This window comes from Delphinus delphis, chromosome 19 (genome assembly GCF_949987515.2).
Source record: "Delphinus delphis chromosome 19, mDelDel1.2, whole genome shotgun sequence".
In the NCBI taxonomy this organism is placed as follows: domain Eukaryota; kingdom Metazoa; phylum Chordata; class Mammalia; order Artiodactyla; family Delphinidae; genus Delphinus; species Delphinus delphis.
Window position 1 is genome coordinate 42,767,954 of NC_082701.1, and position 25,150 is coordinate 42,793,103.

At 34.9% G+C, this 25,150-nt stretch overlaps 1 protein-coding gene across 7 annotated transcripts in view; it reads right to left on the minus strand.

The window, feature by feature from the left end:
• NF1 (neurofibromin 1) overlaps positions 1 to 25,150 on the minus strand; it is a 251,530-nt gene that overhangs the window by 133,067 nt on the left and 93,313 nt on the right. For all 7 annotated transcript variants that reach the window (XM_059996363.1, XM_059996364.1, XM_059996365.1 and 4 more), the window contains 6 exons: positions 19,349 to 19,483; positions 15,656 to 15,769; positions 5,200 to 5,279; positions 3,533 to 3,656; positions 1,736 to 1,897; positions 327 to 576 (listed from right to left, as the gene is read on the minus strand). In XM_059996363.1, coding sequence (XP_059852346.1) covers positions 327 to 576; positions 1,736 to 1,897; positions 3,533 to 3,656; positions 5,200 to 5,279; positions 15,656 to 15,769; positions 19,349 to 19,483 — 865 coding nt within the window. The remainder of the gene's footprint in view (positions 1 to 326; positions 577 to 1,735; positions 1,898 to 3,532; positions 3,657 to 5,199; positions 5,280 to 15,655; positions 15,770 to 19,348; positions 19,484 to 25,150) is intronic.

Below are 25,150 nucleotides of genomic sequence, written 5' to 3' on the forward strand. Positions count from 1 at the left end.
TAACATGTGCCAATGTTTTTAAAACTTCACTACATACAGTTCAGGCAGAGTAAATTATATAATCTATAACTGAAAGCAATTTATACTGCCAGTTTTTAAACAAATGTATATGGCATTTTAAAAACTCAGTGAGAAATTAACAGCTTATTTCAAATACTATTTACTTTCACCTTACCTTGTGCAGAAAAGGATTTCAGGTAAGCTACCTGAATTAGCCCTGTAAACTTACAAAGTAGTAATCTTAGATACATTCTTATTTTCCTAGAGCAACCAGATGTCACGTGATTCAGGCAGACTGAGTGAAAAAAACATTACCCATGATTTACCTGTTGACATCATATTGCTGACAGAGGCAAACTCCATGAATGTGTTATAGTTGGGCAAGAAGTTGTGCACTGACACTTCATCCACCCCACACCGGATATCCGCTTCCTCACAGAGGTGACGAAAACAGGACATGGCAACCAGAACAGCTTCAGTGTCAGGGCTCCACAGAAACATGTACAGGGCCACTTCTAGTTTGGTCTGGGCTTGTCGGCATATTGGCGGGGTTCCGCTGTACCCTGCTGCACTATCCTGGGAGTCAGGAGTGGGAGGCAAGTATTTGCAACTTATGTAATTTTACTTACAAAACCCAATAATACAACAAGCTGTGTATCAGATATGTCTGCATACGCTAACCCACAAGAACTTTTCCCCTTTAACCATGATAGGATTTTCAAACCTCAAAATATCTCACCTGAATGAGAACTCAGATTATTTGTACCAACATAATACTACTATCTGTTCAATTTCAACTAGAATAGGTATCCTTTCCAGATCCCAGAAATGTAGATTAAGTCTAATATGAACACAAATAAAACATGCACAACACAAATCTACTCAATGAAAAATATAATACACTTCTCAGTCAATCATAAACGACAAAGGAAGAGGAAGTAACATGAAATTCTATCCACCCCGAGGGAAGAAATAAAATAATCATGCTGCAAAACTGACTTAACTAAGGACATGAATAAAAACTAAACATTACTGTAGAAGATACACTGGGCTCTGGATAACATATTCCCAAAACACTAAATAGAGAAATCCTCATTTACAAAATGAATGCAAATTCTGCAGGTAAGACAAGAGTAAATACCACACTGCTTAGTAGTTGGTTTTTTTTCCTTCAACTGAAGATTATATTGTAAATTATGGATTAAAAAAAAGCTTTGGTCTGAAAAAGAAACTCTAATAATTTGATATTTTCACTGGTATTATGATTTATTTTTAAAGGGAATTATGGACACAGAAGTCATGAGAACACTTATGCATAACATCAAGCAACATGCTTTTGTTCCCAGTAAATCTGTACTCTTTTTAGTTGACAGAACTTTTAAACTTCTGGGGTATGAATGGTCTTTCTTATGGGATAGAGAGTTATAATAATTATAGTTAACAGTTAAAGCTTATAAGTGTCAAAAAATCAAGTGCTGTTTACACATAATCTCATTTAATCCTCACAACAATTCTGGGGCAGAAATTATTATTATCCCCATTTTAAAGTCAAGGAACTGAATCACAGAGATGTTAGGAACTTGCCTGAGGGTCCACAAAGAGCAGTAATAGAACTACAAGCTAAGCAGTTCTTCACTATGCTATATTACCTAGTTGAAATTTACCCAAGTTCATTCAGAAAAAAAATACAGAGCACAGATGATGATACAAGAAAACTACAAAAGAAACTCCTTACCATGGATGAATTTCCTTTTCCCTTTCGGAGAGAGGTTCCAGGAGTACAAGTACGTAGTAATTCTTCATGATCTATGGACACCTGACTGGTATTTCCACTTGAAGGAACATCACATCCTACTCCATAAAGGAAGAGAAAGTGACAGGAACTTCTATCTGCCTGCTAGAAAGAAAAAATAAGCCTTTTCAAAGTACTGATAACCAAGAGAAACAAATATTTAATATAAGTTGTCTTTCTGTTTGAGACTATCCTGGAAAACCTCTCCTTCCATCTCCTGTTCCCCTCACACTGAAAAACATTCACTAGAAACCCAATAGTACAAATAATGTTTCCTCAATATCTCTGAAACTCCTCTCAGTTTTCCACTCTTCAAATCATGAGAATCAACAGATTCTAGAAATGTAAATTAACGTTTCTAGGTTTAACAGAGACACAAGTAAAACATCAACAACATAAAGCTACCACATGAAAGATATAATGTACTTCTCGGTCAATTAAAAACGACTAAGATTGCCTCCCATAAGACTTATATCCTGTGCTATGGTCAGGATAACTGGAAGTTGACTCTTTTGAGATTAAGTTCCTCTGGACCAGAATTAACACTGGTATATAAGCCATATATAAGAGTGACTTCACTGACCAGAAGACTACAGATTCATTACTGGATTACCAATGCTTGTACTCTGGAGAATTATACCATGGGCAAGGGCATGAAACATGAAAAATCTTGTTCCTTGTCTTTGGAATAATGCCAAATTCCACTATATTAACACACTAAGATAAGCCAGATATAAATAAATCCAACTTACCATTAGCCCATTTCTAAACAAAGAAAATTTAACAAGCTGCATGGTACACTGAAAAGCATACGCGTTTGATACATTTAAGATTTCTCGGGCTTCCCTGGTGGCGCAGTGGTTGAGAGTCCGCCTGCCGATGCAGGGGACACGGGTTCGTGCCCCGGTCCGGGAGGATCCCACATGCTGCAGAGCGGCTGGGCCAGTGAGCCATGGCCGCTGAGCCTGCGCGTCCGGAGCCTGTGCTCCGCAACGGGAGAGGCCACAACAGTGAGAGGCCCGCGTACCGCAAAAAAAAAAAAAAAAAAAAAAAAAGATTTCTCATAGATTTTATCCATTCTAGAAATGGATAAAAATTCACTGAATCAAGTACTCCTAAAACTATGCTGTAATAGAAGAACTTTTTAATTGACTAATTACAGAAACTTTATGTTAAAAAAAAATTAAGGCTCTTCTCTAGCCCCCAAAACCTTCTCACCATACTCCAATAGTTCAGGATCAAAACTTTTCACTCAACCCCAAGGAAGAAGACTCCTGGTATTTTCAAGAGGTAAAAGCTTTCTCGCAGAAATATAAATAAACCTAGATTGAGGACCCTCAATCTCTTCCCTTCAGCTTCTTTACATATACAGATAGATAACATTCTCTGGGCTAGCCTAGCCATAGGATTCAAGTCTTATGTATGAACTTGAGAGGACAGATAGACTATGTTGTTACTCAATCTTCTTTGGTTATAGCAGCCCCCACTCCTCCTAGGACTGCCCCACAGAGTCCGGATTAACTCAACTAGACTTTATCAGGATTGTGGCTTTAAGGCTAAAGGCTCAGAATAATTTTTAAAGAGTTGATTTGTCAGCCACTGTCTTCTGCACAAAATTTCCCTTGAAGATTGTAGGAGAGAGGAGCTGAATTAGGACTTAATTTGGCTAACAAACACTTCCTTAATGTCTTCTCATTACCATTCCAAATATTCCATTTTGAAAGATGTCACTTTGCTTACCTTATTTTTAAGAAGAAATTTATTCCTGCAGATCAAAATTTCCCGCAACCATTTGAGAATTTCTGTGCTACTAAGCATTTGATGGCTAGTTAATTTCTTGCAGATGTAAAAAAGCATTTGTGAGCTGCAGAAACAAAGTTCACTGTTACCAGCATTGTCAACAAACAACATAATGCAGATAAAATCAGTCCATAAGAATGGCATTCTCTAATAATGGACAAAGTCTAGAGAAGCTTATTTTCCTTTCCAGGATTTGTTTTAGAGAAATGATTATCAAAATGTTAACAGCATGATCATCAAATGATGTAAGTATACGGACTACGTTTAAAAAAAAAAAAAAAAGCAAGTACTTCTAAGCCCCCTACTCTCCCAACTTCCAGCTGTTTTATCCATGCATCTCATCCTTGCAGAGGACTCAAGAAAAAATTATAGACCAGGTGCACAGCACAGACTGTATGTGAACCTAATGCTCTAGAGCAGGGGTCTGCAAACGACTGCCTGCAGGCCAAATCCAGTCCATCATTTGCCTTCGTAAATAAAGTTTTAGTGGAACACGGTCACACCCCACTCATTCATTTACATATTGTCTATGGCTGCTTTCATGTCCCAACAGCCGAAGTGAATAGTTATAAAAGACACTACCTGGCCCACAAAGCCTAAAATATTGACTACCTGGCCCATTAGAGAAACAGCTTCCTTATTCCTACTCTAGAGCTGCACTGTCCAACACAACAGCCACTAGCCAGCCACATACAGCTGCTGAGCACTTGAAATATGGCTTGTCTAAACTAAGATGTCCTGTAAATATGAAACATATCAAATTCTGAAGACTTTATTAAAAAAAGAATGTAAAATATCTTATTAATAACTTTTATATTAATTACATGTTGAAAACTATTATATATATACTGGGTTAAAAAATATACTATTAAAATTAATTTTACCTGTTTCTTTTTACTTCTGAACGTGGCAACTAGAAAATTTTAAATTACATATGTGGTTCACATTACATTACTATCAAAAAGCATTGCTTCAGAGTCTAGGATTTAACTCAGCTGCCAAGCGACTTGGTGTACCCACTTCTATAAGAAAATGACGAAACTTGAGGCTTACACACTTACATTTTCCTCAATGTGTTACCTCTGTGCTCACTGAAAGGTAATAATTTATATAACCAAGGAAATAAATTATAAAATTTATATATATTTTGCCTTCTAAGCAGATATTCTGTATTAATTCATCCACCAAAAACACTGGTATTATCGAAAATGTATGAAAGATCATAGTTTAGAAAACTGAAATAAACTATTAACATTACAAAATTTTAATACTCTAAGATTATAACTGTGAAAATCAATTTAAAACACAGTTGTAACCACATAAAATTCCGAAATAGAAGAGAACATACCAAATAACGGTGCTTATGTTTGGATGATGAAATTTAGCACAATTCTTAAAAATTTGTTTTCTAAACTGCTGTGACAGTGTTCTTACAGTTAAAACAAGAAATAATCTAATAATGTCAAGTCAAATAAAATAGAAACTCATAAAACCTCTCGAGGTATAAATGAATAAAGTTTTATAATAAACTAAATACTACAGAGTTAATATTCAAAGACAAAAAATACAAAATAAAATTTTAAATTGAAAAATAACAGTGCATATACCTGATTTCCCAAAATGTTTCTACAGGAGCATCAGGATTCCACAAATCAATGCTATCTAACTGATGAAGAACCAACAGAGCCTGAATTTTTAAAAAAGAGAAAGAGAAGACTTATTCAAAAGAGTTTTGGTAAACATAACACTGGAGTATTTATTTTACAAATGCTAACTAATTGAGCTACTTAATTGTAGCCTCAACACACAGTATAGGGCACAACAGAAAAACTCTGAAGAATCAAAATCTCTAGGGGATTATATGTATTATATATATATAATAATATATATAAAAAATGAAGTTACTTTATTCCTATCAGCCTTACTTTAAATGGCATATACACATAAGTTATATACTGATGAATTCAGAATAGCAATATACATGTGTAAAAAGTGCTTTAAGACACAAAATAATTTCAATAAGTACCAAAGAACTCTATAGAAAATAAAAATAGTCCCCAAGTAAGGAGATCTCTCCAAAACTAATACATACAAAAATATTTTACCTCAAGACAATATGGTACTGGCACAAAAACAGAAATATAGATCAATGGGACAGGACAGAAAGCCCAGAGATAAACCCACGCACCTATGGTCAACTAATCTATGACAAAGGAGGCGAGGATATACAATGGAGAAAAGACAGTCTCTTCAATAAGTGGTGCTGGGAAAACTGGACAGCTACATGTAAAAGAATGAAATTAGAACACTCCCCAACACCACACACAAAACTAAACTCAAAATGGATTAGAGACCTAAATGTAAGACCGGACATTATAAAACTCTTAGAGGAAAACATAGGAAGAACACTCTTTGACATAAATCACAGCAAGATCTTTTTTGATCCACCTCCTAGAGTAATGGACATAAGAACAAAAATAAACAAATGGGACCTAATGAAACTTAAAAGCTTTTGCAAAGCAAAGGAAACCACAAACAAGACAAAAAGACAATCCTCAGAATGGGAGAAAATATTTGCAAACAAATCAATGGACAAAGGATTAATCTCTAAAATATATAAACAGCTCATGCAGCTCAATATTAAAAAAAACAACCAACCCAATCCAAAAATGGGCAGAAGACCTAAATAGACATTTCTCCAAAGAAGACATATAGATGGCCAAGAGGCACATGAAAAGCTGCTCAACATCACTAATTATTAGAGAAATGAAAATCAAAACTACAATGAAGCACCACCTCACACCAGTTAGAATGGGCATCATCAGAAAACCTACAAACAAATGCTGGAGAGAGTGTGGAGAAAAGGAAACCCTCTTGCACTGCTGGTGGGAATGTAAATTGATACAGCCACTATGGAGAACAGTATGGAGGTTCCTTAAAAAACTAAAAATAGAATTACCATATGACCCAGCAATCCCACTACTGGGCATATACCCAGAGAAAAGCATAATTCAAAAAGACACATGCACCCCAGTGTTCATTGCAGCACTATTTACAATAGCCAGGTCACGGAAGCAACCTAAATGCCCATCGACAGACGAATGGATAAAGAAGATGTGGTACATATATACAATGGAATATCACTCAGCCATTAGAAGGAACGAAATTGGGTCATTTGTAGAGACGTGGATGCATCTAGAGACTGTCATACAGAGTGAAGTAAGTCAGAAAGAGGAAAACAAATATCGTATTAACGCATATATGTGAAACCTAGAAAATGGTACAGATGAACCAGTTTGCAGAGCAGAAATTGAGACACGGAAGTAGAGAACAAACGTATGGACACCAAGTGGGGAAAGTGGAGTGGGGTGCGGGTTGTGGTGTGATGAACTGGCAGACTGGGATTGACATGTATATACTGATGTGTGTAAAATGGTTGACTAATAAGAAAAAAAAATAATTATAAAAATAAAAAATAAAGTCAGTCCATAAAGTCTGAAAAAAAAAATTTTACTTCTAGGCCATAAGATAAAGTAGAAGTTATCTTATTTGCCACAAATTCTTTTGGAACAGACAGGACAAATTATTTTTCAAAAAGGAGAGAGGGGGAGGAAAATAGATTTTGTATTTCATAGCAGATTATTCATCCTAAAATACCTCAATTGACCACAGAATTGAAATTGGATTTGGCTCACAGAACATTAACAGGAATACACAACTAATATAAAAAAACACTACTATTAAATAAATTAATGCCATCAAGGGTATAAAGAGTAAAACTAGACTCTTCCTTCAAACCAGCCCTATCCTAACTCCAGCTCCACAACGTTTCCCCCAGACGCACACTGTTGAGCTCTGCACATTCTCCTCAGTCTTTGGTCAGCACATTTGGAGATTCTTTACTCCTCTTTAAAGCCTTTTATTAAAATTCCAATGAAACACTGTTTGGAACACATAATGAGATCTGACTTCTTCTCTTAAAACCAAATTAAATGCATAAACTGCAAATACAGCTGCAATGATAACCTGCCTCACATTAGGAAAAATAAGTCAATTTCTAACCTTGTTCAACTTTGTAACTCCAGAAGTTATAAATTATATAAACACCAGACCTATATTTTCTTATTTCAAATACTTTCACTGTAATTATTTTGAGATGTTTAGTGAAAACTGCAATTCGCTGTGAGAATCTTCAAAAATTATATAGGTTATACCTCTCATATCAAGGAAAAACAGCACAAATTAACATTCAATTTTGTTACTGTTGTGCAAAAATTTAGTTACTGACACTTTAAAGTGGCAAATTCTGTAACATTTTTGTTTGACAAACCATTTTTTTGAAATATTCAAAGAAAATGTGTTAGTCTTTCCTCTGCCTTAATATGAATGTTTTCCTTTTCATGCTCCTTTCCATTTTTAAGTTTTCCACATATATTTTAACAAAACTGTAAACACAGTATACTCCTTTGACATTTCATAAATATTTTTCCATATTGCTTTGTGATCTGCACGGTTTAATGGATTTTTTTTTGAATTTTATTTTATTTTTTTATACAGCAGGTTCTTATTAGTTATCCATTTTATACATACTAGTGTATATATGTCAATCAGTTCACCAAATTGAAATATCATTCTCTTGTTATTGAATATTAACACATTCTCTTACTAGTGAATATTTAAAATTCTCCTAATGTTCTATTAGAAATAAGAGCAGTAAGCATATATGTGTGTAACTTTTTCCTTTTAACTTATATTCACAGGATTAAAAAATTACAGGAATGTAATTATTTGACAGAAAAATGGACATCTGTATAGCTCCTGCTAAATACTGTCAAATAGCCTTCCAAAAAGAATGCAAAGTATATACTGTTTTATAGAACCAACAGCAATGTACACAAATACAAGCAATGAGTGTAACAATGAGGCTGAAACACTTTTGGTAAAATAAAGCATGATAAATAATGAAGTAGCAAATCTTAAATATACAGTTCAATGAATTTTCACAAATGAATATACCTCATATAACCATTACCCAGATCAACATTATTAACACCCAGAAGCCTTTTTCACATTCCCTTCCGGTCATCAGCTCTTGACAAAGGTAGCCACTGTTCTGACTTCTATCACCATAGGTATTTTTGCCTGTTTCTGAACTTTGTATAAATAAAGGGAATCATACAGCATGTTCTCTTTTGTGTTTGGCTGTTTTCACTCAATATTATGTATGTGAGATTCAACCATGATTTGTACTTAGTGGTAGCTTGTTCTTTTTGCATTGCTTTAATAAGTGGAATGATAATGTTGATATATTTGAGTTGTTTCCAGCGTTTTTGCCTACTACAAATTATGCTGCTATTAATATTTTTGTATGTGTCTTCTGGTAAACATACATATACATTTCTGTTGGATACATACCTAGGAGGAGAATTGCTAAGTCATATGTTTAGCTTTTACAGATATATTGCAAAACAATTTTTAATGATGGTTGTACTAATTTACTTTCTTACGAGCAGGATATATGAGTAAAAGCAAAGCACAGTTTGATCCTTGAACAATGAGGTTAGGGGTGTTGACCCCCCATGCAGTAAAAAATGCACATATAACTTCTGACTCTCTAAAAACTTAACTACTAATAGCCTACTGTTGACTGGAAGCCTTACCAATACCATAGTCAATCAACACAAATTTTGGATGTCATATATATTATATACTATATTCTTACAATAAAGCTAGTAAAAAGAAAATGTTTTTAAAAAATCAAAAAGAAAAAAGATCGATAGTACTGTACTGTATTTATCAATACTGTAAGTTTACATCATGTTTACAAGATGAATCAGCTTTTTCTATAACAATGATGGCATCTTCGATAGTGTAATCCTTCCAGACTTTCATAATGTTCTCTCTATTTGGGTTCTCTTCCATAGCGTTGACAATCCTTTTCACAGGGTACCGAGTGTAATGAGCCTTAAAGGTCCTTATGAACCCCTGATCTAGAGGCTGAATTAGAGACATGTTTGGGGCAATCAGGCCACTTTGACACCTTCAGTGTTAAACTCATGGAGTTCCGGGTGGCCAGGGGCATAGTCCAGTATCAAAAGAACTTTAAAAGGTAGCCCCTTACTGGCAAGGTACTTCCTCATTTCAGTGACAAAGCATTGATGCAACTAATCCAGAAAAAGGGTTCTCACTGTGCAGGCTTTCTAGATGTACAACCAAAAGACTAGCAACTGGTATCTATCTTTTCCTTTCAAGGCTTGGAAGTTAGAAGCTTTATAAATAAGGGCAGTTCTGATCATAAACCTAACTGCATTTGCACAAATCCTGGTGCTTGCTTCTCTTCCTTACTAATAAATGTCCTTTGTGGCATTTTTTGCTAGAGTAGCACACTTTCATCTGCATTATAAACCTGTTCAGGCTTACATCCCTTCCCCTCAATGATTTTCTTAATGGCGTCTGGGAACTCATCTGCTGCCTCTTGGTCAGCAGAAGCTGCTTCTCCTTTACCTTGACATTTTTAAAGCCAAAGCTCTTTCTAAAAGTATCAAATCATCCTTTGCTGGCATTAAATTCTCCAGCTTTTAGATCCTTCACTTTCCTTTTGCTTCAAATTGTCAGATAAAGACTTCACTTTTTCTCGAAGTCAATAGGTATACTTTTCTTATAGCAATCCTGCACCCACATAAAAGCTGCCTTTTCAATACAAGATAAAAAGATATTTCACAAAAAGTGCAAGGTTTCATGCCACCTGGAGTATCTGCAGCAACAGCCTCATGAATTTCCATTCTCCCCCCAACCAACAGTCCTTATGTTGGATTCATTTATCTTGAAATGGCAGACAACCACAGCTGTCTACAATCTATAGCACATATCAAACAATTCAACTTCTTGTAATGTCATGACTTCTTTCTGCGTTCATCACTAGTGGCACTTCATATGGGTTACATGGTGTTATTCAAGGTATGTTACTGCACTAAAAATGATGAAAAATACATGAGAACCACAAGAGATCGCTTTTTACTGATACACAATTTACTGATGAGATTAACTGCTCATGCAGAGACTATGAGCCTCACATAGCATTTTAAATGGATACTCATGACACTTGAGCTCACCAAAATAGTAACAAAATGCAGTTATGAAATCATTACAGTAGTACAGTATGTACTACAGTTGATTTTATGCAGTTATGATTTAATACTGCATCTGTACATTTTTTTATATTTATTTTGACTGTGAAAGATGCCATGTACAGTCTGGAAGTGTGTGTGTAAGTTTTGATAAATTTTAACTTTTTATAATAGATTTATAAATGATAATATATGGATAAACAAGGTCTTACTGTATAGCACAGGGAGCTACATTCAATATTCTGTGATTAAAACATAACAGAAAAGAATATTAAAAAAAAGAACGTATGTATAACTGAATTACCTTGCTGTACAGTAGAAATTAACACAACATTGTAAATCAACTATATTTCAATTAAAAAAAGTAAAAAAGTGTAATAAAATAAATGACCCAAAAAATGATAATATAGACTGGTATCCATATATATTTTATGTCATGACATACCTTTTTCTTATTTTTTTTTGGTATTTCTAGGTTAGCAATTCATTGGCAAGTTTTTTCAAATTGTCGTAAATATTCAGAAAGTTTTCCAACATATTTTTTGAAAAAATCTGCATACAACTGGACCTGCACAGTTCAAACCCATGTTGTTCAAGCATCAACTGTATAGTCATTTGATCTTTCATAAACCTTTTTGTTATCTGCTATCTAGCTTAATTTCAATGTAGTCATAAAAAATTTTTTGGATAATTTCAATCCTTCAGAGTTCGTTGAGACTTGCATTATGCTCAAGATATACTAAATGTTCCACATGTACTTGAAAAGAAAATGCATTTATTGAATGCAGTGCTCTGTAAGTGTCAAACAGGTCAAATCTGATAACCATGTTGTTCAGATCTTCTACCCTTACTATTCGTTTGCTTGCTTATTCTACCAGACACTGAGAAAGGTATGCTCAAGTATCCCACTATAACTGTATTTGTCTATCTCTCCTTTTACTTTACATGTTTTTATATATTTAGAAATTTTATGTTTTTGCTTTATATATTTTAAATCTTTGTTATTAGACTCATATAAAGTTTTATTTTCTGGATGGATTGAACCCTTTGCAATAATGAGATGTCTCTTTTTATCATCCAACATAGGACCACCTAAATACATAAAGCAAATATTAGCAGACATAAAGGGAGAAACTGACAGTAACATAATAATAGTAGGTGATTTTAACACACCATTTACATCAACAGACAGATCATCCAGACGGAAAACCAATAACGAAACACTGGCCTTAAACAACACGTTAGTCTATATCAACTAACAGATACGTAGAAAACATTCCATCCAAAAGCGGCAGAATACACTCTTTTCCAAGTGTACATGGAACATTCTCCAGGATAGATCACATGTTAGGCCACAAAACAAGTCTCAGTAAATTTAGGAAAACTGAAATCATATTAAGCATCATTTCCAACCACAACACTATGAGACTAGACACCAACTACAAGAAACAAACTACAAAAAACACAAACATATGGAGGCTAAACAATATGCTACTAAACAACCAATGGGCTACTGAAGAAATCAAAGAGGAAATAAAGATACCTGCAGACAAATGAAAATGAAAACAACGATCCACAAAAATCTATGAGATGCAGCAAAAGCAGTTCTAAGAGAGAAGATTACCTCAGTTCTAAGAGGAAGCCTAGCTCAGGAAACAAGAAAAATCTGAAATAAACAAGTTAAACTTACACCTAAAGGGACGAGAAAAAGAAGAACAAACAAAACCCAAAGTTAGTAGAAGAAAAATCATAAAGATCAGAGCAGAAATAAGAGAAACAGACTAAAAAAGCAATAGAAAAGATTAATGAAGCTAACAGCTGTTCTTTGAAAAGATAAACAGAATTGATAAACCTTTAGCCAGCCTCACCAAGAAAAAAAGGGAGAGGGCCTAAAAGAATAAAATCAGAAATGAAAAAGTAAAAGTTACAACTGATACCACAGAAATACAAATGATCATAAGAGATTACTATGAACAATTATATGCCAATAAAATGGACACCTGAGAAAAAAACAAATTCCTAGAAATGTACAGTCTCCAAGACTAAATCAAGAAGATATAGAAAATATGAACAGACCAATTACCAGTAATGAAACTGAATCAATAATAAAAAAAATTCTCAACAAACAAAAGTTCAGGACCAGATGGCTTCACAGGTGAATTTTACCATTCAGTGAAGAGTTAACACCTATCCTTCTCAAACTATTGTAAAACATTGCACAGGAAGGAATGCTTCCTCACTCATTCCACGAGGTCACCATCACCCTGATACCAACATGAGACAAAGCTATGGCAAAAAAGAAAATTACAGGCCAATATCATTGATGAACACAGATGTAAAAATTCTCGACCAAATATTAGCAAAATGAATTCAGCAATACATTAAAAGATCACACACCATGATCAAGTGGTATTTATCCCAAGGACGCAAGGATTTTTTTTATATCCACAAATCAATCAATGTAATACACCACATTATCAAACTGAAGAATAAAAATCATATGATCATCTTAATAGATGCAGAAAAGGCTTTTGATAAAATTCAACATCCATTTATGATAATAACTCTCCAGAAAGTGGGCACAGAAGGAACATACCTCAACATAATAAAGGCCATATGCGACAAACCCACAGCTAACATCATACTCAATGGTGAAAAGCTGAAAGCATTTCCTTCTAAGATCAGGAACAAGACAAGGATGTCCACTCTTGCCACTTTTATTTGACATAGTTTTGGAAATCCTAGCCACAGCAATCAGAGAAGAAAAAGAACTAAAAGAAATACAAATTGGAAAGGAAGAAGTAAAACTGTCACTGTTTGCAGATGACATGACGCTATACATAGAAAATCCTAAAGACACTACCAAGAATCTATTAGAGCTCATCAATGAATTCAGTAAAGTCGCAGGATGCAAAATTAATACACAGAAATCTGTTGCATGTCTATATACACTAACTACGAACTATCAGAATGAGAAATTAAGGAAACAATTCCCATTTACCATCGCATCAAAAAAATAAAATAAAATAAAATACCCTGGAATAAACCTACTTAAGGAGGCAAAAGACCTATACTCCGAAAACTATAAGACACTGATCAAAGAAACTGAAGACAACACACAGATGGAAAGATACACCATGTTCTTGGATTGGAAGAATCAATACTGTTAAAATGACCATACTGGCCTTCCCTGGTGGCGCAGTGGCTAAGAATCCGTCTGCCAATGCAGGGGGCATGGGTTTGAGCCCTGGTCCAGGAAGACCCCACATGCTGGGGAGCAACTAAGCCCGTGAGCCACAACTACTGAGCCTGCACTCTAGAGCCTGTGAGCCACAACTACTGAGCCCATGTGCCACAACTACCAAAGCCCATGTGCCTAGAGCCCATGCTCCGCAACAAGACAAGCCACCACAATGAGAAGCCCACGCACCGCAATGAAGAGAAGCCCCAGCTCACTGCAACTAGAGAAAAGCTCACGTGCAGCAACGAAGACCCGATGCAGCCAAAAATAAGTTAATTAATTAATTTTAAAAAAAAAACAATGGAAGAAAATAAGTGGTGCTGGGGAAACTGGACAGCTACATGTCAAAGAATGAAATTAGAACATTCTCTAACACCATACACAAAAATAAACTCAAAATGGATTAAAGACCTAAATATAAGGCCAGAAACCATAAATCTTCTAGAGGAAAACAAGCAGAACACTCTTTGATATAAATAGTAGCAGTATTTTTTTAGATCTGTCTCCTGAAGCAAAGGAAATAAAAGCAAGAATAAACAAATGGGACCTAATTAAACTTAAAAGCTTTTGCACAACAAAGGAAACCATTGACAAAATGCAAAAACAGCCTACTGAATGGGAGAAAATATTTGCAAACTATATGACTGATAAGAGATTAATATTCAACATATATAAACAGCTCATACTACTCAACATCAAAAAAACAAATAACCCGATTTTAAAAATGGGCAAAAGAACTGAATACACATTTTTCCAAAGAAACATATAGATGGCCAACAGGCATATGAAAAGATACTCAATATCAGTAATCATCAGGGAAATGCAAATCAAAACCACAATGAGATATCACCTCACATCTGTCAGAATAAACCAAAAGAACACAAATAACAAATGTTGATGAGGATATGGAGAAAAGGGATCCCTTGTACATTGTTGGCAGGGATGTAAACTGGTGCAGCCACTGTGGAAAACAGTTTTTTCTCAAAAAACTAAAAACAGAACTACCATATGACCAGTAATTCCACTCCTGGGTACATATTGGAAAAAACAAAAATACTAATTAGAAAAGATACATACACCCCAATGTTTATAGTACATTATTTACAACTGCCAAGATATGGAAACAACCTAAGTGTCCATTCATCCAACAGATGAATGGATAAAGAAGATGTGGTAATGAATACATATATATACAACAGAATACTACTCAGCCATAAAAAAGAAAGAAATTTTGCCATTTGCAGCAACATGGATGGACTTCGGCAGGCATTATGCTAAGTGAAATAAGTCAGACAGAGAAAGACAAATACTATATGATATCACTTATATGTGGAATCTAAAAAAATCTAACAAACTGGTCAATATAACAAAAAAGAAGCAAACTCACAGATACAGAGCCCAAACTAGTGGTTACCAGTGGGAGGGAGTTTGGGGGGCAGGCAATACAGGGGCTGGGGAGTGGAAGGTACAAACTATTGGGTGTAAGATGGGCTCAAGAATATATTGCATAACATGGGGAATATAGGTAATATTTTGTAGTAACTGTAAATGGAAAGTAACCTTTAAAAATTGGATAAAAAAAATTTTTTAATAAAATAAAAATTAAAGAAAAAATTTAAAAGGAATAGATTAAAAAAAGGAATGTACGTAGTTACAACTTTACCTTCAAGAGCCTAGAATTCATTTTCCCCTTACCTCCATTGCTTCCTGAGCAATCTCTGGCATGTGTGACTGAGGTACCAGTTGGACGAGCCCTGTAATTAATTCTGCGGTACTGCCTTGAGTTTCAGGCCCCTGTTTTCTCGGATTCTGCAAACAAAAAAGCAAATTTCAATTAAAAAAAAAAATCGATGGACAAAGGCTGAAGGGTGGAGGGAATGGAGACTGACTGCTAATGGGTTCTAGGTTTATTTTTGAGGTGACGAAAGTGTTCTAGATGTTCTAGACCTAGATAGTGGTGATGGCTACACAACCTTGTAAATATACCAAAACCAGTGAACTGTACACTTTAAACAGGTAAAAACTTCATGGTACGTGAATTTTACCTCAAAAATAATAATAATTGTGGGTTTTTTTAAAAAAAAATCAAAACTGCTTTTGTTAAGAATTCTCAATCTACATCTATACTTGTTCATTAACGTGAATAATATCCAGAGAAAATCCTAATTAAAATAAAACAAAAACTAGGTATTAGCTTTTCAGTTAAGAAATTACATCAATAATGGAAGTAAATAATTTTTTTTCAGCAACACTACATTGGCTAAATAATATACCTCTGATTTGGAACTTCTGGTTTGGGATCTTAAACTTGTGATGAAAGGCAAAGAATGTGCATGCTTGATGAGGACTGCACGATTATCCTGTGTAGCCCTCTTGTCCAGTATAAGGACCTACCCAAATCCACACAGGGCTAGAATCCACACCTCCAGATACCCATACTTCAGACTTTTTCATTGTGGAAAGACATTGTATACAAAACAAAGCAGTATATAAATGTGAATGTCTACCTACTTAAAGAGACTAAAATGCTTCCTGTAACTTGGAAGAATCTATTTACACTTCAAGCATATATGGTTCATTTAAGTGAGGCCAATTCAATTAGTGCCCATATTTTATTTTGTTAACTACACACTCTTTCCCATTACAACAATTAAGGTAAGCCCTCACCCCAGTGTATCTATAATTCAAAAACTGCCTATTTTTCTGACATTTGTATTAATTCATTAATAACCCAATAACATTTACTGAACACCAAAGACACAGCAAGTAAAAAAGACATGTTTCCTACCCTCTTGGAGCATGTAGTCTGGTGGGAAAGACAAACATCAATAAAATAATTAGATCAACAAGTTTAAATTGCAAATGAGAAAGAATTATGAAGTTACATGCTGCTATGAGCACTTGTAACAGGGAAATGTGGTATAGGCAGGGATGCTTCCTTAGGGCAGTGATAACAGCTCAGAATTAGGAATTACTATGTGAAGAGGACAGAGGATAGGGAAGCATACTGTAGGCAGAGGAACTGCAAGTGCATGGATAGGCATGAAGGAATGTAGTAAGAGGGAGTGAAAGGCCATCATGACTAGAGTAAAGACGACAAATATAATGCTAGATGTTGCAGAGGTGGTAGGTGGGAGACAAACGCTGCAAAACCATGTAGGTCTATTTGGAGTTTGCTTTATTCCCAAAGCAACCTCAACTAAAAGGTTTTAAGCTGGGCAGGAAGCATAAGATTTGCTTTTTGAAGATATCACTGTAACTTTAGTGCAGAGAAATGATTAAAAGGAAGCAAGAGATGATGCAAGCTGAGCAATTAGGAGGCTTGAAAAATTGAGAGTAGTATGAATTAGGATAGAGAGGTAGAGACAAGACAATAAAATCACATTACTTTAAAAAACCATGACTGAAATCACTTAATAGTTATTCCTATATTAATCCTATTTACTAAGATTTAGATTTTTATAGGTAAAATATAAAATAATCAAATATTTACAATGAATCTTTCACTATTTTAGCTTACCTTTGATTACTCTGAGAAAAGTTATCTAACCACTAGATGGCAGCAAAGAAAATAACTTCTATTTTAAATGATCCTTTTCTGCTTGCTAAATTTTAAACGTGGAAAACAGCACTTTTTGCTTAAATTCTTGTTCCTTGACAATAAAATATTTAACACAGAAGGCACTGGTGACTTTGATGTATTCTCTGATTCCGAATTATAGCTATGCAAACAGAGTGGTGCTGATATATGACATGCATGATGAAACAACACCACAAGTAACCTGGGCTACATAACAAAGAAATGAGGGGAAAACGTTATTTCATTCCTTTTATAAAGTCTTAATGATAGATTTTAGGACTTTTTCCACACCAAAGTTTTAACAATTTATTCTATTAGACTCCCAAATTTGGATGGGCTTCTCAAAGAGTTCAAAACAACACAGGCCTTTTTGGGGGGGGGGGGGTCACTAACCCTTTTGGGAATTCTGTCTCTCTCTCATCTCTTTTCTCTCCAGAAAAAATATTTACATAAATATTTTTTTAAATTCAGAGGATTCAAGAACTCTTGAAAATATGGACATCAAGTTATGAACTCCTATAGTATAGTAATTTGAAAAATATACCATCAAAATTAAAAGTACCCTTAGCACTTAAAAAGCCTGTTGCTGAACAAAGCAATAGGAAATCGTTCTGTATGCTGCTCTCCAAGGACTGAAGAAATTCCACAGGGGTTAAATATGCTATCCTATGAGCTTCACAATATATTTCTGTTATGTTTGGGGCATTAATAATATTAGTGTTAATGTTAACTGTATTTTATTAATAGTAATAATACATAACATTTATTTAGTGCTCATTATGCATTTATTTTGCATTGTTCCTAAAAGCATGACATGTACTATCTCAGTCTGCTTAACAAGCTAAGGTAGGAACTATTATTATCATCACAATATTTCAGATAAGAAAACTAAACACAGAGAGGTTAAGTCACCCAAATCACATAGCTAATATGTCTCCAGAACCCATGTTTTTCATCCTTTCATATAACTGTCACTCATTTTCACTTGTTAGTTCCTAATTATCTTGTGTACTACAGTGATGCTTTCAGGAATCTAATACCATCTGAGGCTGTTAAGAGCAGAGTTGCCACAATAATTGAGCGCTAACCATACCCATTTTTTTTTCTTTCTTTTTTTTTTTGCGGTACGTGGGCCTCTCGCTGTTGTGGCCTCTCCTGTTGCGGAGCACAGGCTCCGGACGTGCAGGCTCAGCGGCCATAGCTCACGGGCCTAGCCACTCCGTGGCATGTGGGATCTTCCCGGACCGGGGCACGAACCCGTGTCCCCTGCATCGGCAGGCAGACTCTCAACCACTGTGCCACCAGGGAAGCCCTAACCATACCCATTTTTAACTCCTTTTTCTCCCAATACAGTATACATAGGCAAAGCCAGTGACATTAAAAGGCTGATGACAGGAAGAAAGGGGGATGGAAAAACTCAATTTTTTGGCAATAGCAATTGGAGACTTAAAAAACCAACTGTGTAGATATAGGAAGCACTCAATTTATGGTTGCTTCATTACATCTAAACCCCATCCCAGGATTATGCCTGAATAATATATAATCTGGTAGCCGGGTATGGACAGAAGATCTTACCAAAGTATGTTAGTTTAATGATAAGAAAAATTAAGACAAAAGGTTAAGAAATCTGATCTAATTATATTAGTATTCTCTGTAAGTTCGTTTTCTTAGGGATCTCTTAGGTTTCATGTATGATCAGGAAGGTCAGTAAGGGTTCTTGAGCTAACAATCACCTTCAAGGTTTTGGCTTTCCAGCTAAACCAAACTAAGTTAGTATAATTTCAAGGCATTTTATAAAAAATACTTACACAAAGCAAGAGCTTTGGATCTGCATGAATTAGTTTCACCATGGACAAGAGAAGATACTTATAGCTTCTTGTCTCCAGGTCTGTAGGTTTTTCTTTAAATTTAAGGCTTGTTACTTTTTCTTTAAATGTAAGACTCTAAAAACAAAAACATGACATTCACCTTGTAAGAATCAGACATCAGAATCAGGATAATAGCTATTCAGCTTTTTCAAGTAAATCTATTTTTAAAAAGCTTTGAAAAATAAAGGACATATTTTACACCACCAATTGTGTAGTCTTAGTAGAAACGTTCCATAGGAAGCACAAGATTAATATAATTAAGCTTGAAAAGCAAACAAAAATTATTTTTGCAACATTATTATATAATCTAATAAAGTTTAAGTGAAAATCTGCTAAGGTACTAAAAGCTTTAATATAAGGTTGACTCCTATGTTAAAAACAATTTTTAAAATGTGAAAATATTAGAGATAAAATATTTATTCTATAGATCTCACAGATACATACAGTAAGCAACTCATTTAACAAAACATCCCATACAGGTATACACAAATATTTCATAGAATCAATGATGTTATCAACTGTAAGATGCACATCATTTTATGTACCACAAGGAATGAAAACTCACTGTCAACTGTAAGACATCATACAAATAAGATGAACCCCAATTTCAGAAATGTTAAATAGGTACTTCTTAGAATTGATGAAATATGCTATACAGGCAATCTCTGTATTTAACAGTTTAACTGTAAGATTTTCTTTTTCCTTTAATGGTATTCCATCTCTCTCAAGTTACAGAATGCATGTATTTTGCCTGAAGAACACTGATAAAACAGAGAAAGAATTCTTTGAGAAAAATTAAATCATGGAAAATGTGTTTCAATTACAGAGATACTATGGCAGATGCTGTGTTAATACTATAATTATGGATGTTATTCAACTGGAAATCCAACAATTATATTCTGGATCCAATACCACCTTTCTATCTGTTCTTACAAAACATTTCCCCTTTTCCTTTAAATGGAAACAAAAATGTATGCTTTTGACATGTATGTTTTTATATGCAAATACACAGGAGAATATCCAGCATCCATGGCCTCATAATAAAAATGTCCTTGTAAAAGGCTGACCTTCAAAGGTAAAAAGTAGAGATGCATATCTATAACATACAGCAATTATTGTCAATGTTTACATGTGAGAAATGCATTTGTTATTATGCCCAAGAACACTGAAGGTTTTTGTCCTCAGTGTGGAAGAAAAACTATCTAATGTACTACAGGAATGTCACTACAGAAAATAAATAGCAAAACTTACAAATAACAAGTTGCTTTTATATTTATAATCCCACAACAAACGTCCTACCAAATATATTTAATAAATGCTGTTTTTACTGTTTGCTCCCATTAAACTTCTTTTCATTCTAAGTCGAAGTAACACTGTAGATCAAGGTAAAACTTTCATTAAACAAATTTATTTATTAAAATGTCACTAAGTGTAACTGTTCTTCCATGATGCAGCCATTGCACAGGAAAACGGAGCAGAGAACAATTAGCAGATATAAAAATTATCCACTTATTAACCATTTCCAAAAAGTAAATAATAGTTTGATAATATCATATCAATCTCAGATAGCAGCATACAAATTTTGTTCCAGCATGGCTGCCTAATACAAAATGTAAAACTTGAAAAATTCTACACCACTCACAATTATTAACTTGAAATAGACTAAAGACTTAAATGTAAGATTGGAAACCATAAAAATTCCAGAAGAAAACAGAAAAAAAAACCTCCTTGACATGAGTCTTGGCAATGATTTTTTTTGTATATGACACCTAAAGCACAAACAACAAAATAACAAGTGGGGTGTTGTTTTTCAAACTAAAAAGCTTCTGCACAGGAAAAGAAATGATTAACAAAATGAAAAGACAACCTAGGGAATGGAAAAAAATGTGCAAATCATAAATTGATAAGTGGTTAATATCCAAGATAAGTAAAGAATTCACGTATCTCAACAGCAAAATCCAAATAATCTAATTTTAAAAGGGGTAAAGGACACGAATAAACATTTTTCCAAAGAAGACATACAGACACATGAAAAGGTACTCAAATCACTAACCATTAGGGAAAATAAAGTCACAATGAGCTACCACCTCACACCTGTGAGACAATGACTATCATCAAAAAGACAAAAGATAACAAATGCTGGTGAAGATGTGGAGAAAAGGGAACCCTTGTGCACTACTGGTGAGATTTAACTGGTACAGCCACTAGGGAAAACAGTATGGTGGTTCCTCAAAAAATTAACAATAGAATTACCATAAGATCCAGCAATTCTACTTTTGGGTATTTGTCCAAAGAAAATGAAAACACTATGTCAAAGACATATCTGCATTCCTATGTTCACTGCAGCATTACTTACAATAGCCAAGACATGGAAACAAGTGTCATGAAACTGTGGTACATACACACACACACACACACACACACATAATGGATTATTATTCAACCATAAAAAAGAAGGAAATCCTGCCATTTGGACAACATGAGTGGACCTGGAGGGCATTATGCTAAGTGAAATGAGTCAGACAGACAAAGACAAATACTGTATGATCTCAGTTATATGTGGTATCTTAAAAACAAAACAAAACAAAAAACAAACTCATAGAAAAAGAGCTCAGATTTCTGTTTACCAGACACAGGGAGTAGAGGTTGGGAGAATTGGATGAAATTGGATGAAAGTTATATTTACCTTATAACTTTCAGTTATAAGGTAAATAAGTACTGGGGATGTACAACATGATGACTATAGTTAACACTGCTGTATGGAAAGTTGTTAAGAAAGTAGATCCTGAGTTCCCATCACAAGGAAAAAACCTTTTTTTCTTTTTTTTTTTTGTATGTATATGAAATGATGGATGTTAACCTAACATATTGTGGTAATCATTTCACAGTATATGAAACTTAAGTTATTATGCAGTACATCTTAAACTCATATAGTGCTGTGGGTCAATTATATCTCAATAAAACTGAGGGAAAAGACTTCAAAAATTTAAATAAATTTTTCAATTCTAACACCTTTTAATTAGTGACCATTAGTGGGTTACCTAAAGTCAAAAATAACATGCTAAAGAAGAAAGTTATTTCTTGGCTAGAAATGTAAGAAAAATAAACCATCCATTAGTTTATTAATTAATCTTCCACATTGCAAACAATAGTAGGAATCCAACCTGGTATACGCACATTGGCCAAAGAGGAGAGGCAGTCGTGCCCAGGAAAAAATTCATGAATCAGAGCACTCAGGTGTTTATGAAGGGCCAAAACCATCTGTTAAGTTAATTAAGGCCATGACTGAATTATAGGCATGTAGGAAGCATGTGCTGAGCCAGGATCCCCTTTAAGAAGGAAAATTTTCGTGCAGAATCTACACATATTATTAACAGGCTATCTTATTTTTAAAACATAAATGATTAGTGCTGAGATAAATATCTCAAATTTTTAAAAATACTACAAAAGTACAAAATGGAGAAGCTATAGCTCAATGTTCATATGGAAAAGGCTAAAGAGTTTAAATGATTAAAAGCTTAATCTAAAATAATGCAATCCTTGACTGTATTAGTAGAAACATCATATGCAGACACAGCAGGTTAACAGTTTTCATCAATTATTATACCACATCTAGAACACTAAATTCAGACCTTAATATGTCATTTTCATTGAAAAAAAGCAACAAAGATTCTTTCCAGAAGAGAAGCATACCAGATGGAGGAGGGTTTTGAAAGCAGGTCAAGTAAGAAATTCAACAAATATGTACTAGATGCCTACGACATGCCAGATACTGTTCTAGGGACCAGGAACTGGGTGCTGGACAAGCCAGACAAGGCTCCTGCTTTCATCAAGCTAAAACAAGGGTAGGGGAAGACAGCTGAAGAACTGGAAAGACACTGGACTGAATGATGACTATTTACTAACCATGTGATGATATGTCTTTCATTTAACAGTACTTGTGCCGCAGTTTCCTTAGCTGTAAAAACAGAGGAAACAAAGTGCATACCTACACACACTTTTGAAGAACCCTTAGCAGTACAGTATAACTTTATTCAAATATCTGCAGTGCTGTCTTTGTGTGTGCGTGTGTGTGTGTGTATGGATCTTGTTTTCTTTATTTGATCTCCTGTGCCACTTCTTTTTTTTTTTTGATTAGAGTATAGTTGCTTTACAATACTGTGTTAGTTTATACTGTACAGCAAAGTGAATCAGCTATACATATACATATATCCCCTCTTTTTTGGAGTTCCTTCTCATTTAGGTGACCACAGAGCACTGAGTAGAGTTCCCTGTGCTATACAGTAGGTTCTCATTAGTTATCTATTTTATACATAGTATCGATAGTGTATATATGTCAATCCCAACCTCCCAATTAATCCCACCCCCCCTGCAGTGCTGTCTTATGGAAGAATCAGAAGGGTTCTATAGAGCTCCAAAAAAAGAGAGAGGATTATGATAGCTGGGAGTGATAGGGACATGAGTTGATCTTGGTTGGAGAAAAATTTTTAAATACTTGGCTCTTTACAGAAAGAAATTTATCCATATCCAAAATACAAAGTAGTTGTAAAGCCTAGAAACACATATTATTTTAACTTGACACAATGAAATCCTTGATTAATTCTGCAGCAAACTGAAAGCTAAGGTTTATCAGAGCCACAAATTATCTGAGGCAATGCAAATAAGAACAACCCATTGAACATATCCTATTCAACCCATTGAACACTGTATGATATCCTATCATACAGTGGCTCTCAACTGGGGGCAATTTTGTTCCCCAGGGAATATCTGAAAAATGTCTGTAGACATTTTTGTTTTTCATGACTGGCTGGGGGGCAAGAGATGCTGCTGGTGTCTAGTCGGTAGACGCTAAAGATGCTGTTAAACATCCCACAATGCACAGGACAGTCCCCTACAACAAAGAATTAACCATGCCAAAATGTCAGTAGTGCCAAAGTTGGAAAACCCTGATGTAAAGTATCTCTAAACCATTCATTATGTATATTTGACTGTTTCCAGACTTTATGGGCACTGTAGTTGGCTCTTCATTAGAAGTTTTCAAGCAAAACCTACAAGACTGGCATCTCTGTGACTGTTCAGCTCATCCTGCTTCCCCGGCATTAACAATGTGCTTGGCAGCTAGCGGAAATTTGATACTTCCTATATGTGTTGTCAGACTGTTCACTCACCAGGCTTAAGAGAGAGAAGATTCACCTTAAGGATCATCCAAATTGAAGCATTTTCTTATCCTAAAAAATTATTTCATAGTAGATTTGATGATTATTTTCCCTGATAAGAGTATCAGCCAGAGCTTGGATGGGAGTGGAGTTTGGGAGAGAATGGATACATGTATATGTATGGCTGAGTTGCTCTGTTGTACACCTGAAACTATCACAACATTGTCAATCAGCTATACTCCCATATAAAATAAAAAGTAAAAAAAAAAAAAAGAGTATCAGCCAGGAAGCTGTCCCTTGGCCATTATGTACAAATACATATACATATAAAATTTCACGGACTTCCCTGGTGGCACAGTAGTTAAGAATCCGCCTGCTGGGCTTCCCTGGTGGCACAGTGGTTAAGAATCTGCCTGCCAATGCAGGGGACATAGGTTCAAGCCCTGGCCTGGGAAGATCCCACATGCCGTGGAGCAACTAAGCCCATGTGCCACAGCTACTGAGCCTGAGTTCTAGAGCCCGCAAGCCACAACTACTGAGCCCACGTGCCACAACTACTGAAGCCTGCGCACCTAGAGCCCGTGCT